The 13,402-nt window shown below is 37.8% G+C and overlaps 2 protein-coding genes across 3 annotated transcripts; both read right to left on the bottom strand.

Moving 5' to 3' along the window:
• Positions 1–2,663: 2,663 nt before the first annotated feature.
• LOC121264824 lies at positions 2,664–6,417 on the bottom strand. 2 transcript variants are annotated; one of them, XM_041168129.1, is made up of 4 exons: positions 6,132–6,417; positions 4,139–5,417; positions 3,066–4,043; positions 2,664–2,959 (listed from the first exon to the last, which is right to left on the bottom strand). In XM_041168129.1, the coding sequence occupies exons 2-4, from the start codon at positions 5,279–5,281 to the stop codon at positions 2,921–2,923; spliced, it is 2,160 nt and encodes a 719-aa protein (XP_041024063.1). In that variant the 5' UTR covers positions 5,282–5,417; positions 6,132–6,417; the 3' UTR covers positions 2,664–2,920. The 2 variants fall into 2 exon arrangements, with proteins under 2 accessions (XP_041024063.1, XP_041024062.1); XM_041168128.1 differs by having other exon boundaries at positions 6,250–6,417.
• A 3,963-nt stretch (positions 6,418–10,380) lies between these two features.
• LOC121264823 (low-temperature-induced cysteine proteinase-like) lies at positions 10,381–13,402 on the bottom strand. The gene is made up of 5 exons (XM_041168127.1): positions 12,639–13,402; positions 11,883–12,115; positions 11,620–11,757; positions 11,007–11,522; positions 10,381–10,826 (listed from the first exon to the last, which is right to left on the bottom strand). The coding sequence occupies exons 1-5, from the start codon at positions 13,129–13,131 to the stop codon at positions 10,668–10,670; spliced, it is 1,539 nt and encodes a 512-aa protein (XP_041024061.1). The 5' UTR covers positions 13,132–13,402; the 3' UTR covers positions 10,381–10,667.

Below are 13,402 nucleotides of genomic sequence, written 5' to 3'. Positions count from 1 at the left end.
GTTGCTAGGATAACCAATAAAGATACAATGAGATGCTCGGGGAGAAAATTTGTCCCGATGAGCAGTGAGGGTCTGAGCATAACAAAGACAACCAAAGACACGTAGATGAGAGTAGGTGGGTGCAATATTGAGAAGAAGTTGAAAAGGAGTTTTATTTTGAAGAGATCGACTATGAGTCCTATTGATGAGGTAAGCAGCAGTAAGAACACATTCTCCCCAAAATTGAAGGGGTAAATGAGCTTGAAAACGGAGACTCCGAGCAACATTCAAGAGGTGTCTGTGTTTACGTTCCACAACACCGTTTTGTTGAGGAGTTTCAACACAGGTACACTCATGAAGGATGCCATGGTCATGGAAGTAGGTTTGAAGATTTTTTTAAAGGAATTCTTGACCATTATCAGTACGAATAATTTTGATCATGGAGTTATATTGAGTTTTGACAAGAGCAAAGAAATGCATTAGATGACTAAAAATTTTCGATTTAAAACGCATTAAATAAATTCATATAGTGCGAGAAAAATCGTCAACAATAGTAAAAAAATAATGAGCACCACAAATAAAGGCAGTGGGATAACCGCTCCAAATATCACAATGTAATCAATGAAAAGGAACTAAATTTTTATTCGCATGAATGGGAAAAGGTAAACGGGTGTGCTTAGAACGAGCACAAGTATCACAAGAAAAAATAATACATGGACTATCAAAAATAGTAGGAATAGTAAAGCTTGAAGGGTGACCTAGACAGCAATGCCAAAGGGTCTTATTATCAATTTTTTGAACGGACAAAGCAGTGCATTTTTGGGGCCGAAAAATGTAGAGTCCATTGCAAGCTTCACCCGCTCCAATCAGCCTCTTCGACTGAAGGTCCTAAAAAAACAGTGAGAAGATGAGAATAATGCAACGCAAGATAAGTGGGTGGTGAGATTAAGGATAGAGAGGAGATTAAAACAAAAGGTAGGGACATATAAGACATTGTGGAGAGTGAGGGTTTCAGAGAGAAAAATGGAGCCAATCCTTTCAATGGGGATGGTCTGTCCCGTGGGTAATCGAATAGAGCGATCCATGGGTGGCAGCTTGAGTTGCGAGAAGATGGATTGGCAAGGGCTCATGTGGTTGGTCGCGCCACTATCTATGATCCAATCTTGTTGTGAATTAAAAACAGAGGTGAAGGAGTTACCCGCGAACTGCTCGGTCGAAGAAGAAGGTTAAAGCAGGGCCATGAGCTACTGGTAATTTTCTTGTGAGAGACCTGGAATCGAACTGGAGCTAGCACCTGCAAAATTGACAGCAACAGGCGGCTTCCCAAGAAGAGAAGGTGTGCAATTGTTGCGGGATTCACGGCCTGGGGGGTAGCCGATGAGACGCCAGCAACGGTGACGGGGATGTCCGTCTTTGCCACACTCGGTGCATTTGAGATAGGGTTTATCTGAATGGGATGAGAAACCCAAGCAGCAAGGGCTATGTTTTCGTGTGGTTGATAGGTAATATGAAGGAGGCGTTGTTTTTCTTCTTGAAAAATAATGGAAAAAACTTTGTTGAAAGGAGGAAGGGGATCGGTGGCGAGGATTTGGGTGCGGAGGGCAGCGAAGGAGTCGTTGAGGCCCAATAGAAACTGGAACACATGCTCGTTCTCAGCCCTCTTTTCTAAGGTATTTGCATCAGTGGGAGTTTGAAGGCTGCCGAGCTCATCCCAAAGTTGTTTGATGCTATTATAGTAGTTGGGGATGGAAAGTTGATTTTGGTGAAGATTAGAGATTTCTCATTTGAGATGGAAGAGACGGGCGTTGTTGCCATGACAAAAACGTGACTCAAGATCAAGCCAGACAGCACGAGGATTATCATGGTAGTCTAGGGAGTTGGCAAGGGAAGGGTTGATGGTGTTGAGAATCCAAGTGAGGACTATGTCTTTGGTCCTACTCCATTGAGCATATTCGGTGGAGGTGGTAGCAGGTGGTTTGAGAGTGCCATCAACAAAACAAAGTTTGTTTTTGGCATTGAGGGCACGGCGAAGAGCAAGTTGCCATTAGGGGAAATTGTCACCAGTGAGATGACCAGAAATAAGAATAAGGCTGGGAGAATCAGAAGGATGCAGAAGATATGGAGAAGAAGAAGAAGAGGAATCAGTGGAAAGGGAATTCACGGGAGGTATTTCTGAAGCCATGGAAGGTATGGAAAAAAAAATTAGAATCGATATTTGGCTGATACCATGTTAAGAAACTCAATGTGAGAAATAATTCACTTGTTTATTCATTGATTTCATACACGTATATATGCTTGAGTGAAATAATGTATACATGGAAAGAAAAAGACTTAGTTGTACAAAGAAAGAATGTGTAATGACTACAGCTAATTAGCTAAAATTATGGGATTGCGAGGATTGTGAAATCTTGCTGGAATGAAGGAGATTTGATTTGCTAATACAAATACTGCAAGAAAAAGTACAGCCGTGCGAGTACATAGGTTGCTGTTCAGTCCAAATTAGGAACCCAAATCTTCGTTCATTATCCAAACAAAAAGGATAAATACATGTGTGTGTATATATATATATATAAACACAACGTCATAGAAAAATGTGGACGGTATAAAAGATTAAGGGCCATTGCAATTTGCAAGGGATTATAAAGATGGCCTGCTCTGCCTATTGCCTCAGCTACATTGCAAGGGATTATAAAGATAGCCTGCTCTGCCTATTGCCTCAGCTACATTACAAGGATTAATAACAGTAAACTGGAAAAAATTAAACAAGAATTGAGCAAACCAAATTCCACCCACCTAACTTATCTTGAGAAGAAGCAAGGTATAGGAGAATCTCCGATGAAAAGACAGGAAGGAAGAAATATACTATATTTTGCACTTTCAAAACTGAACTTATCAAACAAGCCAATGTGGGGCCTAAGGCCTTCTAAGGGAGGCCTCTGCATTAAATTTCGGGTTGCTGAGAAATAGGAAGAATTAATTCCTGTCAACCAGAAAAGAACAAAAAAAATTAGCTCTTCTTTTGCTCTCAGTTGTAAACATTAATTCAATTATGGAGAACCAATGAAGATGAAGAATGATGCCATTACCTGAGAATAACGAACATGATCATGATGCAAATGGGAGGATTTTACAATGGTTTCCCACTTGGTATTAGTGGACGATGTCTTAGGATCCTCCCTTTTAAGATCCATTTGAGTGCCAAGATTTGAAGGTAGAATCGGATAACGCGCGGAAACGGAAGGCAGCGTACGCCAAAGCCAAGACTCAGAAGGTGACTTTGGCAAAGGAGGGTGGGCAGGGGACCGTACAAAACTAGCATCAGCAGTTCCTGTCTCATCTGCTTTATGAATTTGACCACTGCTGATATTTAGATTTCCTTCAGTAGTCGGTTTTGAGCATTCCAAGCTAGATTTTCTATGAAATCCTTCATTCTGTCCAGAGCCCTCAATCGTGACTTCTTGGCCTTTTGGATGTGATATTTTAGACTCATAAGATATATCAGCATCAAACGACACGAAGGGGTCTAATATGCTCCCTTCATTTGAAATATTTAGGCATTGTATATCTTGGTAAACGGATTCTGCAGTAGTAGTTTCTTCCAACCCCCTTCCCTCTGATGAAATGTCCAGACACTCACCAGCAGAATTAATCCATCCCTGAGTAACTGAGGAGCTCGAATTTGAACATGATTTTTCTGCATTATTTACAGTGTCTACATACAATGTCTTCTCAACGGCTGGGCTCATTGAGCCTAATTCTTTCTTATTTTTGTTGCTGCCTCCAGTATGCTGACTAAACCTGTTGGCTTTGACGTTTTCAACTTCTTTGGGCATGCCAAGGAAACTGACTGATCCACAAAAGGGAGACTGAGGTGCTTTGTTCCTGTAGGGAGATACTCCAGCACCCCATGAACGTGTGTACGGAGATAACCTACCTGTTGTTTGCAGTTCTCCAGACCGTGTTAACCTACTGGATTCACTAAAATGCTTTTTATCAACCTTATGCAGTTCAGCCGATTGAACTCCAAAGTCAGATTTGGACTTATCAACAGCATTCCAAGCATGCTGAAAACAGACAAGATTGGAAGCACTAAAATTGACTTCTACTAGTTACAGCAATAACATGAAACATAAAGAGAAAGGGAAAATGGAATGTTCACCTTTTGGGCAGTTTGACTGTGAGATTGAGCCATTTTCCCTGGCCTTACAACGTCACGGGTGGAACGCACAGGAGTGAGAGTCCTCAGTTTCATCCCTGGCACTGGACTTAAGAGGCACAAAGAATTCTTAAAGCATAATCGCGGGAATAGCCCACAACCTTTAGCTGAATTATAACCAGGATCATCATACTCATTGTCTTCATCTTCACTTTGTTCTTCCTCTTTATTTTGGCCAGAGAGTGGTATTATGTCAGACTGATTTTGATATAGTAAAAGCCTCCTATCCTCACTAACCACTCTTTCAACTTTTCTAGGTTGCTCGTTATAACCAGGATCATCATACTCATTGTCTTCATCTTCACTTTGTTCTTCCTCTTTATTTTGGCCAGAGGGTGGTATAATGTCAGACCGATTTTGATATAGTAAAAGCCTCCTATCCTCACTAACAACTCTTTCAACTTTTCTAGGTTGCTCGGGTGGAGCACCTTGTTTCCTTGATGCATATTGAGGTGGTTCTAAAGCCATTGCCCTGGCTGCAGGTAAGAAACGACTCATCATAAAATCTCGAGTTTGTGGATCTGTAGAGAATGTTCCGGAAGGCTTCACATCTGGACCATCTGACCCACTCAGACCACTTGCACTGTAGTTCATGGAGAATGAATCCGTAGGAGACAGGGTATCTTGTGCATCAGAATAAATGTCGTCATTGTCCTCCAAATCCAAATCCCCCTTCTCATTTATCCCCTCTTTGGAGCATTCCTTTTCATTTAAAGAATTTGGTTCAACTTGACACCTTAATCTATCTGCATTGTAACATTCCTTTTCTAAAGGCGTGTTCATAGTATTGATAAACCTTGCAGGAGGAAGCCTTGGAGTAACAGAGGCCTCCTCAGGAGGCTGAGGCCCAGGTCCACTGCTATCCTTGGCTCTTCCTGGGATCCTCTCCCACCGAAAAGGAACAGCAACAGGTTCTGTTACTTGCTCCAAATCAAATTCTGATCGATAAAAAGGAAGCGTAAGTTGTCTGTTGGGCTGAGGATTCTCAATTATTTTCCTATTTCTTCTATCTTCAAATCCTGAGGGTGAAGCAAATCGCCTCACAGACAGAAGTGGTGCATTGAAATTCAATTTTCTTTCCCCCATCAAAAATTGCAGCCAATTGAATTCTATGCAGTCCCTTTTAGTTCATAGTCCTCCAATTGACAAAATCATAGCAATTTACAAGATAATATGGCAAATATCATCCTAAATCCCTCCAAACACCAATTCTCCACAAATTCTGAAATTCCACAAAAAGTATAATCATTAGAATATATGAAACCACAAACATACTAAGCATGCCACAGGAAAACGGACCCAGGAGAAAAACAATAATACGAAGCTGGTGATATTTTACTCCAATATAGCAAAATCCTTAAATATAAACACTGGAACACCATTAGCACTTACAGTTCTCAGCTGTAAACAGGAATTCGAAAAAGAACAGCAAAAGAAATAAAATCTGTAGAAAAGATAGCACAATTGAGAAAGATCCGGTTCTGAACATTAGATTTCATAATTTTGTAAGTAAGAGAAGATATAAAAACCCCGATTAAGCTAAGCCTAGGAATTCATCTCCTTTTCTTTACTCATCTGAGCATTTAAGAAACTGATACCGTCATAAAAGAATCAGTCAGACGATAAATTAATATCAGATACCAAGAATTTCTAATTTCAGTTGACAGTTAATTCTGAACAACTAAGCAGAACAACCATTGATTAGATAACTTAGATTTCACCTACCCTACCAAAGCGATACTGAGAAGAACTAGTGTTTTTCTTTGTAAAAAGAAGAAGAAAGAACCACTGTAATGAACTACAAAACGGTCATTGAAATCACGTGAAACATGACTTTCTTGCCCAGATTTTAGTTTACTTCAACAGTCTCATACCGAGTAAAAAAAACTGAAGAACAACAATACCAGATGGTTAAAAAAAAAAATGAAGAACTTACAATCGCAAAGAACGGAAAGCACCCAACTTGAAGAGTTTCATGCACTATTAAAATTGCCAATCACTGACTGAAGAAAGAAAGATTACCAAAGAAAATAAGATATAATGTGAGAGATCACCTAAAATGATGCCGTAGACTCTGGCGGAATGAGTGAAAATAAAGAAAAGCCGAGAGGGAGAGAGAGAGAGAGAGAGAGAGAGAGGGCTTAGTGCTCCTTTTACTTTCTTCGTTATGCGCTCAAAAAGAGTACGGTAACCGAGCAAACTGACTCTGAGCTTGAAGGATAAAGTGGAACTCTTGTGGCTTTGTTCGTTGTCGCGTTTGAAGACACGCGTCTTTTGATTTCTTTCTTTAGTTTTAATTTACAGCAATAATTCCCTCTGGATGCCTCTTTTATCTTATAAAAATTAATTTATAAGTTTAGTTTATGAGATTAGGTAAGAAATAAAATGTTGATAAATCTCAATAACAATAAAGTAGAAGAGAATAGAAGATAAGGGATTAGGGAAGGGGCAGGGGCAGGGGCAGGGGCAGGGCGTCCGTGAGAGTTATATTATTATTTTTTATACAGTGAGATGAGTTAAGTTGAGTTGAGATATTTTTTTAGTTAATAAGAAAAAAAATTGAGATAAAATGATATGATATAAAAGTTAAAAATTAAAAATTGAATAAAATATTATTATAATATTAGTTTTTAATAATATATTTTTTAAAATTTTAAAAAATTAAATTATTTATTATATTTTATATAAAAATTTAAAAAAATTATAATAATAAAATAAGTTAAAATGCTCTCACTATCTAAACGGACTTGTAATTAATATGGTTGGTAATAGGGAGGTGTGGTCACGGACGAACAGTTGGGAAACAGAGACGGTTGTTAGAGCGGCATGGACCGACATGTTTCACTTCCCTTTTACATGGCCACGTCCACCCAACATCATTCCATCATTCTCAATAATGATTTTATTACCACACACAGACACATATTGAGGTTCTTCTTTCAAGGCAAGTTTCACGTCAATGCTGCATCCCATCTGCATTGTTGGGTGAAACTTTTCAAAGTTGACAAACCTTATTTACTTTTACCCTCCACTAATTTTATTACAGATTTTCTATTCATCGAACCCAAACTCTATAAAACATACTTATTTTATTACCACACATTTAATAAAATAAAAAAAAAATTTATGTATAGTATATTGTGTGAGGATGATTAGTAAAATTGTTAATTTTAATATTCTTTCTTTTTATATTTTATTATTTTGAATTGCATTTATTAATGACATTCAAATTGTCATTCTTTTCTTATATTTCCCTCAAATTACGGACAGCACATAAATCTAGGTGATTTTCGTAGCTTTTCATTCAATATGCCCCTCCCCCGTAGGTAGCCTTTAGAGATTTTTGGCGGTCCACCAATCTTGACTATGCAATAAGATTTAATATTTGAGAAAAAAAAAAAATCCAGATCCATTCCGCATCCAAAAGTCTTAATTTGACATAATTAAAGGATTATGTAAATAAATATAAGTAGTAGCATTTGGATCCATCTAAAGCTATTTTGCTAGCCCATTTGGCATTTACCATAGGCGTAGTACCTTGATCACATTGTTTTTCATGCAAGTAGAGAGAGAGAGAGAGAGAGAGAGAGAGAGAGGAGGAGGTGTTCTCATGTTCTCATCTTTCAAACTTTCGAAGGAAACTTCTTGAATACAAACATGGACCAAGGGACATTACTCATTGTTATTTTGATCCATCTCATTGTAACATTTGAAAATCATCGATCATTTGAAGATCTTGTTTAGATAGTAAAAATATTTCGTTTCATTTCATTTTATTATTATAATTTTTTTAAATTTTCACAAACAATTCAACTTTTTTAAATCTCAAAATAATAATAATATTAAAAAATAATATCCTACACAATAAAAGAGAAATGATGGCCTCTCCACACGAACCTGGGCGTCCAGTGTCCAGTCCAAAGTGAAGGCCAACAGCAGGCCCATAGAGCGTGCGGCCCACGAGCCCAAGCATTCCAAAAAAATGATATAAAAATTGTTATCAAAGTAGTGCATCTACTTGGACTCGAACCGACCGGTTCGTGGAGAGCGTGGTGACCTTTGGACTAAAGTCCAATGTATGGAAAACTTGGTAACAGGCACAATAAATATACATTTTCGGATTAAATTACAGAAGTTTTCATTCACATCTTTGATCTTTATAAATAGACCCATTGGTCTACAAATTTAAATATAAAATGCATAAAGTTTATGAAAGTAATTTCGAAATTCTCTCTCCCCCAAAAGTTTTCATTTCTTCAAAACTTATTATTAAAATCTGTTCATTCTGTAAAGAATAGATTTTTAATCTCTTGGTTGAATAGAAAAATCTGAAGGTATTCGGGATTTAATTTCATGTGTGCATAACGTAATTAGACAAACAAATTTGTTTTGGACTTCATTATCTCTTGGAGGTAAATTCACTTGTAACCTGTATGCATATCATTATTGATGAGGGCGAATATTGTCTTAAAGAAAGCGAAATTCGTAACGCGTCTTGAAGCAAACTTTTCTCTCACTATTTTCTCTTTTGCAGCCCCTTTTGCACCAACAGAAATTTCGAAGTAGACTCATCCAGGTAAAAATTTGCCAATCTGATGCTGAATGGTGCTACATGTTTAAGCATGGACAGTTTTGAGGACGACCATTCTTGACATGACCAACAACTAGATGGATTATATATATATATATATATATATATATATATATATAACTATTGCATTACAATGAAAGCACAAGTTGGTTAGTTATGTTTTATCAATGAATTTGTGTTTTTGACCTGGAATTAAATTTGCATTATTTACCATCATTTTCCATCAAAACAAATAACTTTGACTCAAAAAAAAAAAAAAAAAAATTGACTCATGCGGCAACAAACTTACAACTCAATATGAGAAAAAGAAAAATAAAAATTTAATCAATCACAAACGATACAAGATTTATGTGTTTGCAATGTGCCTATACTCACGGACGTTTTATTACGATGATAATAAAAAATACAGTGCGGCGGCTATACAGAAGGTTAATATAATATATAAGAAGTCCTAATTAGCGGGTGAGGTCGAACTAAGAGTAAAAACACTTTCGGCCCAAGTTTAGTTGAAAATCTGCCAAAAACCGTAACAAATCATTGTTGGATAAAGCCATCAAACTGGGCTGCATACAAACAGAACCAGAATCCACGCAAAGAAGGCCAACACTTCTTATCTCAATGCAGAAATTAGTCAGAAAAAAATCCAGTCACTGAATTTTCTTCTCTAACGATGGGAGAGAACAAGCACACAAGGACTTGGTTAAGTTGGTTTCAACCAATCAAGTTTGTTTTGGAGGTAATTAAAAATTATCAAAGAAGTTGGTCTTACTGCTTCAAAATGTAACGTTTCGCAGTTTCGGACTAAGTATAAGAAGATGTTGAATGACATTCCGTATTATTTGAGAGGGAGAAATTCTTATCTTTTATAATGATTTAAAATTAATATAAAATGACTCTTAAAAGTGTAACTTTGAGTCTTTGACTACTTTTAAAACATGATAAGGAACTTCTTTTGCCATTTGAGTTGGAATTGGGATTTCGGATGTTCATGCCGTGAGAATTAAACAAAGTAGCACTGTGATGGCGACAGTGTTCCCAAGAGTTTATTGCACAGGGATCTGGTTTTACGAGTCAAGAACTTTTCGCTTTAACTCTGAGGAGCATCCTATAGTCTTTCAGTCCTTGTAGCACATCTGGAAGAAAAATGATATTTGCATGTAAAAAGTGTAAGTGTTGCATAATCTCTTTAAAAAAAGTGAGTAAATACGAGACCCACATGAAAAAAAATTAATTTTAATAGTAGATTCTATTTTTTATTAAAATAATTGTACAGCACTTACACACTCCACGACTATATGTAGCATTACTCCACCCGGAAAGTATGATCTAGTTCCCAACCATTTTGCTCATGCAACCGTGTACTTGAGAAGTTCTCTGTATGCTTCTGCGCGTTCTCAAAGGCGACAAGGCAGTGGCAGCAGGAGCAGATCTTGTGAACTTTTTAATGAATCTTGAATTTTCCTATGTTTTTTTCATCCCTTCTTTCCCATCACTTTCTCAGTAACCAAACATAACTTGGGACAGTGATTCCTATATCACATTTATCAGATTACAAGTCAAAACAACTATTGATTCAAGCTTGAACAATGTGAAATTGCACAACAGATCTCTTATTCCCACTTGCTTGTATTACAATACTTGAACCAGAACAGAACGTCTTAGCTGCTTTGAACGTTGTGCTACAACATAAATCAAGTAAACATAGTATTTATGAATTAAAACGATTGTTTCCGATACACCATCTAGAGAAAGTATCCGGTTTTGCTTACAGCATATATTCCAAAGCCATAAAACACCTGTCACAGCAGAATGACACAATGCCTGCCCTTGAAGAAATTGAAATAGCTAGAGTAACAACCATCAGCAAACATTATAGAACTTCTAAATTTGCTCCCTCTGTCTGTGTAATGCAGCTAACCGATTTCTCTTCCACTCGAGAGGTTGGTATCCCTTCTCCTTTTGTTCCAATTTAGACCATGGGAACTTGTGTTTGGCCATCTCCCGCCTCCTAGCAGCTACTCCCAAGTAATCTCCATAGTTCTACAAAACACGAATTGAAAAAGAATCAGCAACTATAGAAACAAGTAAATTGACATTTCTTTGATGCCTAAGAAGTTACTACTGTGTAAACTAATGGCATGCAATTGGATAAAATGTAATCAATGGCTGACAAATAAAAGCTATGTATTTACAAAAGAATGATCTAAATTGAGGTCTAACCTTGAGACAGAGCCCTTCTTGGATATCACAAATGGGGTAACCACTTGGGCAGCAGTACTCAGTTCCGGTACAGCAAACAGCATTTTCGTATGGACAGCAACCATAGATCTGGCAAGAACCATAGACTTCATATATACAGCAGCACGTCTCGTCACTTGGACAATAGGAGGAATCTCCACATTCACTTGGTGAAGGAGAAGGAGGTGGTGGTGGTGGTGGTGGTGGTGGTGTCACAGGTGGTGGTGGGGGTGGGGGTGTCACAGGTGTAGGCGGTGGTGGCGGAGAAGTTGAGGAAGATTCCTTGGTTGGATAGGAAGCCATGGCATTAATAGCACAGACTCCATACGTTAAATTAGTGTCCCTTCTTATATATATGTATCCCTCGATTCCCCAGTCTGTTCCCCATGAGTTTTTCACTATCCAATAGTCTTCACCATCTTCAGAACCATAGCCCACTATCAAAACTGCATGGTCAATGTCATCAGGATCGCTTGAACAATCACCATCGTAGATACCCTGAAGAGATTATATAACTTTCAATTTTACAGAAGCAATCCATTTTTCCAATTTCAAACTTCCAACTGAACATATTAACTTCAGAGATTAGACTTACACTTGTGTATAGTTGAAAGTCCATAGCGGAGCCATCTATACCCACACTAATGGGCTGCTGAACAGTAGCACACAAGAGAGCACTGTCTGATTCTGACACATCTTCATAGCCATCAATGGTTACAACTTTGGTTTCCTCCTGATTAAAGTAAAACATCATATATGAGACAAAAAAAAAAAATTGATGAAACTTCTATCAAACATTATGTTATATGTTTTGATAATGTTCACAATCAAAATAATCTAGCAAAGGGGGAACCAAACCTTAGTAGTGTTGCAGGTACCATCCACACCTGTGTAGGGATAATCAGCTTCTGTATCAATCCCACCATTGCTTATTACCCATTCAAAAGCATAATCCATATAGCCTCCATCACATCCATCGTTGGTAGTATCACAATCCACAAGTTCTTGTTCCGAAAGGCTAACAAGGTCACCAGTGACTAAGGCGTTTATTCCTTCTATAGCACCAGTTGAGGAGAATGACCAACAACTTCCTGTGAACATAGGCAGAATGAACATTTAAGAGATCGTGACAATGAGGTTGATTCATTCGCATCGTTGATATAGTAGAATTTGAGTTGCAAGAAAGTTGGTTTTTAAACTTTTATTGCAAATCAAATTTTATCATTTCAATAGTGGAGAAATGTGTTCTTCACATCAACTTGCAAATAAAATTTTTCTTAAAAAATATTTTTATTTTTGTCTTTTCCTACTAAAAAACAACCACATAACATCACTATCTGTCGTTAGAAACTTCTTGTCTTTTCCTCTTGTTACGAAAAATGGGGCCGGGAATTAATATTCTTTATCAACTTTATCTACATGTTAAGATATAAATTGTCGATGAGCATGAATAATAAACACTATACTACAAAGTATCGTACCCCTGGTCATTGCCGATCACACTTCCACACAGTATTTCTAATTAACCGAACCATAAATTTTACCACATAATTGAATGTAGAGAATAAAAAACTTATCAGGAAAAGAAGAAAAAAACAAAAAAAAAAAACTTACCACAAGAGCCTTGGTCCTTGACGCCAGTCACAACCCCCTTGCTCCTCCAATCCAAGGACGAAGGAGCATCGTCACAAGATCGCAACTCTTGCTGCCTCTTGCTGCTTATGAGAGTGTTGCTCTTCTCGGTGAAGGGCTTCTTGACCTTAGACATATAGACCTCCCTGAACTCCTCGTTGCTCATATCGGCAAACCTGTTCAACCCCAAGCGATGCGCTTTGGGAGACCCTCTGCTCCTTGCATTCTTCTCTATTATATACTTCAAATTCATGCAGAAATTCTCGAACCTTTTCTCCACCTCCTCTGCCTGCTTGTACACCCTTCTGTGCTTCTGCCTCCATCGTTGGAAGAGCTCTACGACTCTTTCCTCAGAAGGGAAGTCCTCCAGGTCATGACCCAGTATGGAGTACTCGCTTAAAAGGCTGAAACAGAGGCACGTCAGTGAAGCCCAGATAAAGAAAATAATAGCCAATTGAATTTTCTGGGAACCCATTTTTCTCTAGTGGGTTTCCAGCGATGCTTTGAGTTTTGCATACTGTATTCTATATAAAGGGGTAGAAAGGCCAGCGGCCTCGCCGTGCCTACCAGTCAAGAGTCAGCCCGAAGAAGTTTTTTCATTTCTTTTATCCGCCTTTGCCTTCAAATTTAGAACAGACAGATCATTCATATTATGTTATAAAAAGACCAAAATTCAATCGGTGACTTCTCAAAGCCATTCTCCTAATTTTTGTAGTTGTAAATCTGCTTTTAAGAATCTTGGCGAT

Source organism: Juglans microcarpa x Juglans regia, chromosome 5D, assembly GCF_004785595.1.
Source record: "Juglans microcarpa x Juglans regia isolate MS1-56 chromosome 5D, Jm3101_v1.0, whole genome shotgun sequence".
In the NCBI taxonomy this organism is placed as follows: Eukaryota; Viridiplantae; Streptophyta; class Magnoliopsida; order Fagales; family Juglandaceae; genus Juglans; species Juglans microcarpa x Juglans regia.
This window is presented reverse-complemented; position numbering and strand designations above follow the sequence as displayed.

Coding starts and splice junctions, on each gene's coding strand:
- LOC121264824 (XM_041168129.1), bottom strand. CDS start 5,281: ATGGGGGAAAGAAAATTGAATTTCAATGCACCACTTCTGTCTGTGAGG. Junction 4,044..4,138: donor ACAGTCAAACTGCCCAAAAG/GTGAACATTCCA, acceptor GTCTGTTTTCAG/CATGCTTGGAATGCTGTTGA. Junction 2,960..3,065: donor ATCATGTTCGTTATTCTCAG/GTAATGGCATCA, acceptor TCTGGTTGACAG/GAATTAATTCTTCCTATTTC.
- LOC121264823 (XM_041168127.1), bottom strand. CDS start 13,131: ATGGGTTCCCAGAAAATTCAATTGGCTATTATTTTCTTTATCTGGGCT. Junction 12,116..12,638: donor CAAGGACCAAGGCTCTTGTG/GTAAGTTTTTTT, acceptor CTATGTTCACAG/GAAGTTGTTGGTCATTCTCC. Junction 11,758..11,882: donor GTACCTGCAACACTACTAAG/GTTTGGTTCCCC, acceptor TACTTTAATCAG/GAGGAAACCAAAGTTGTAAC.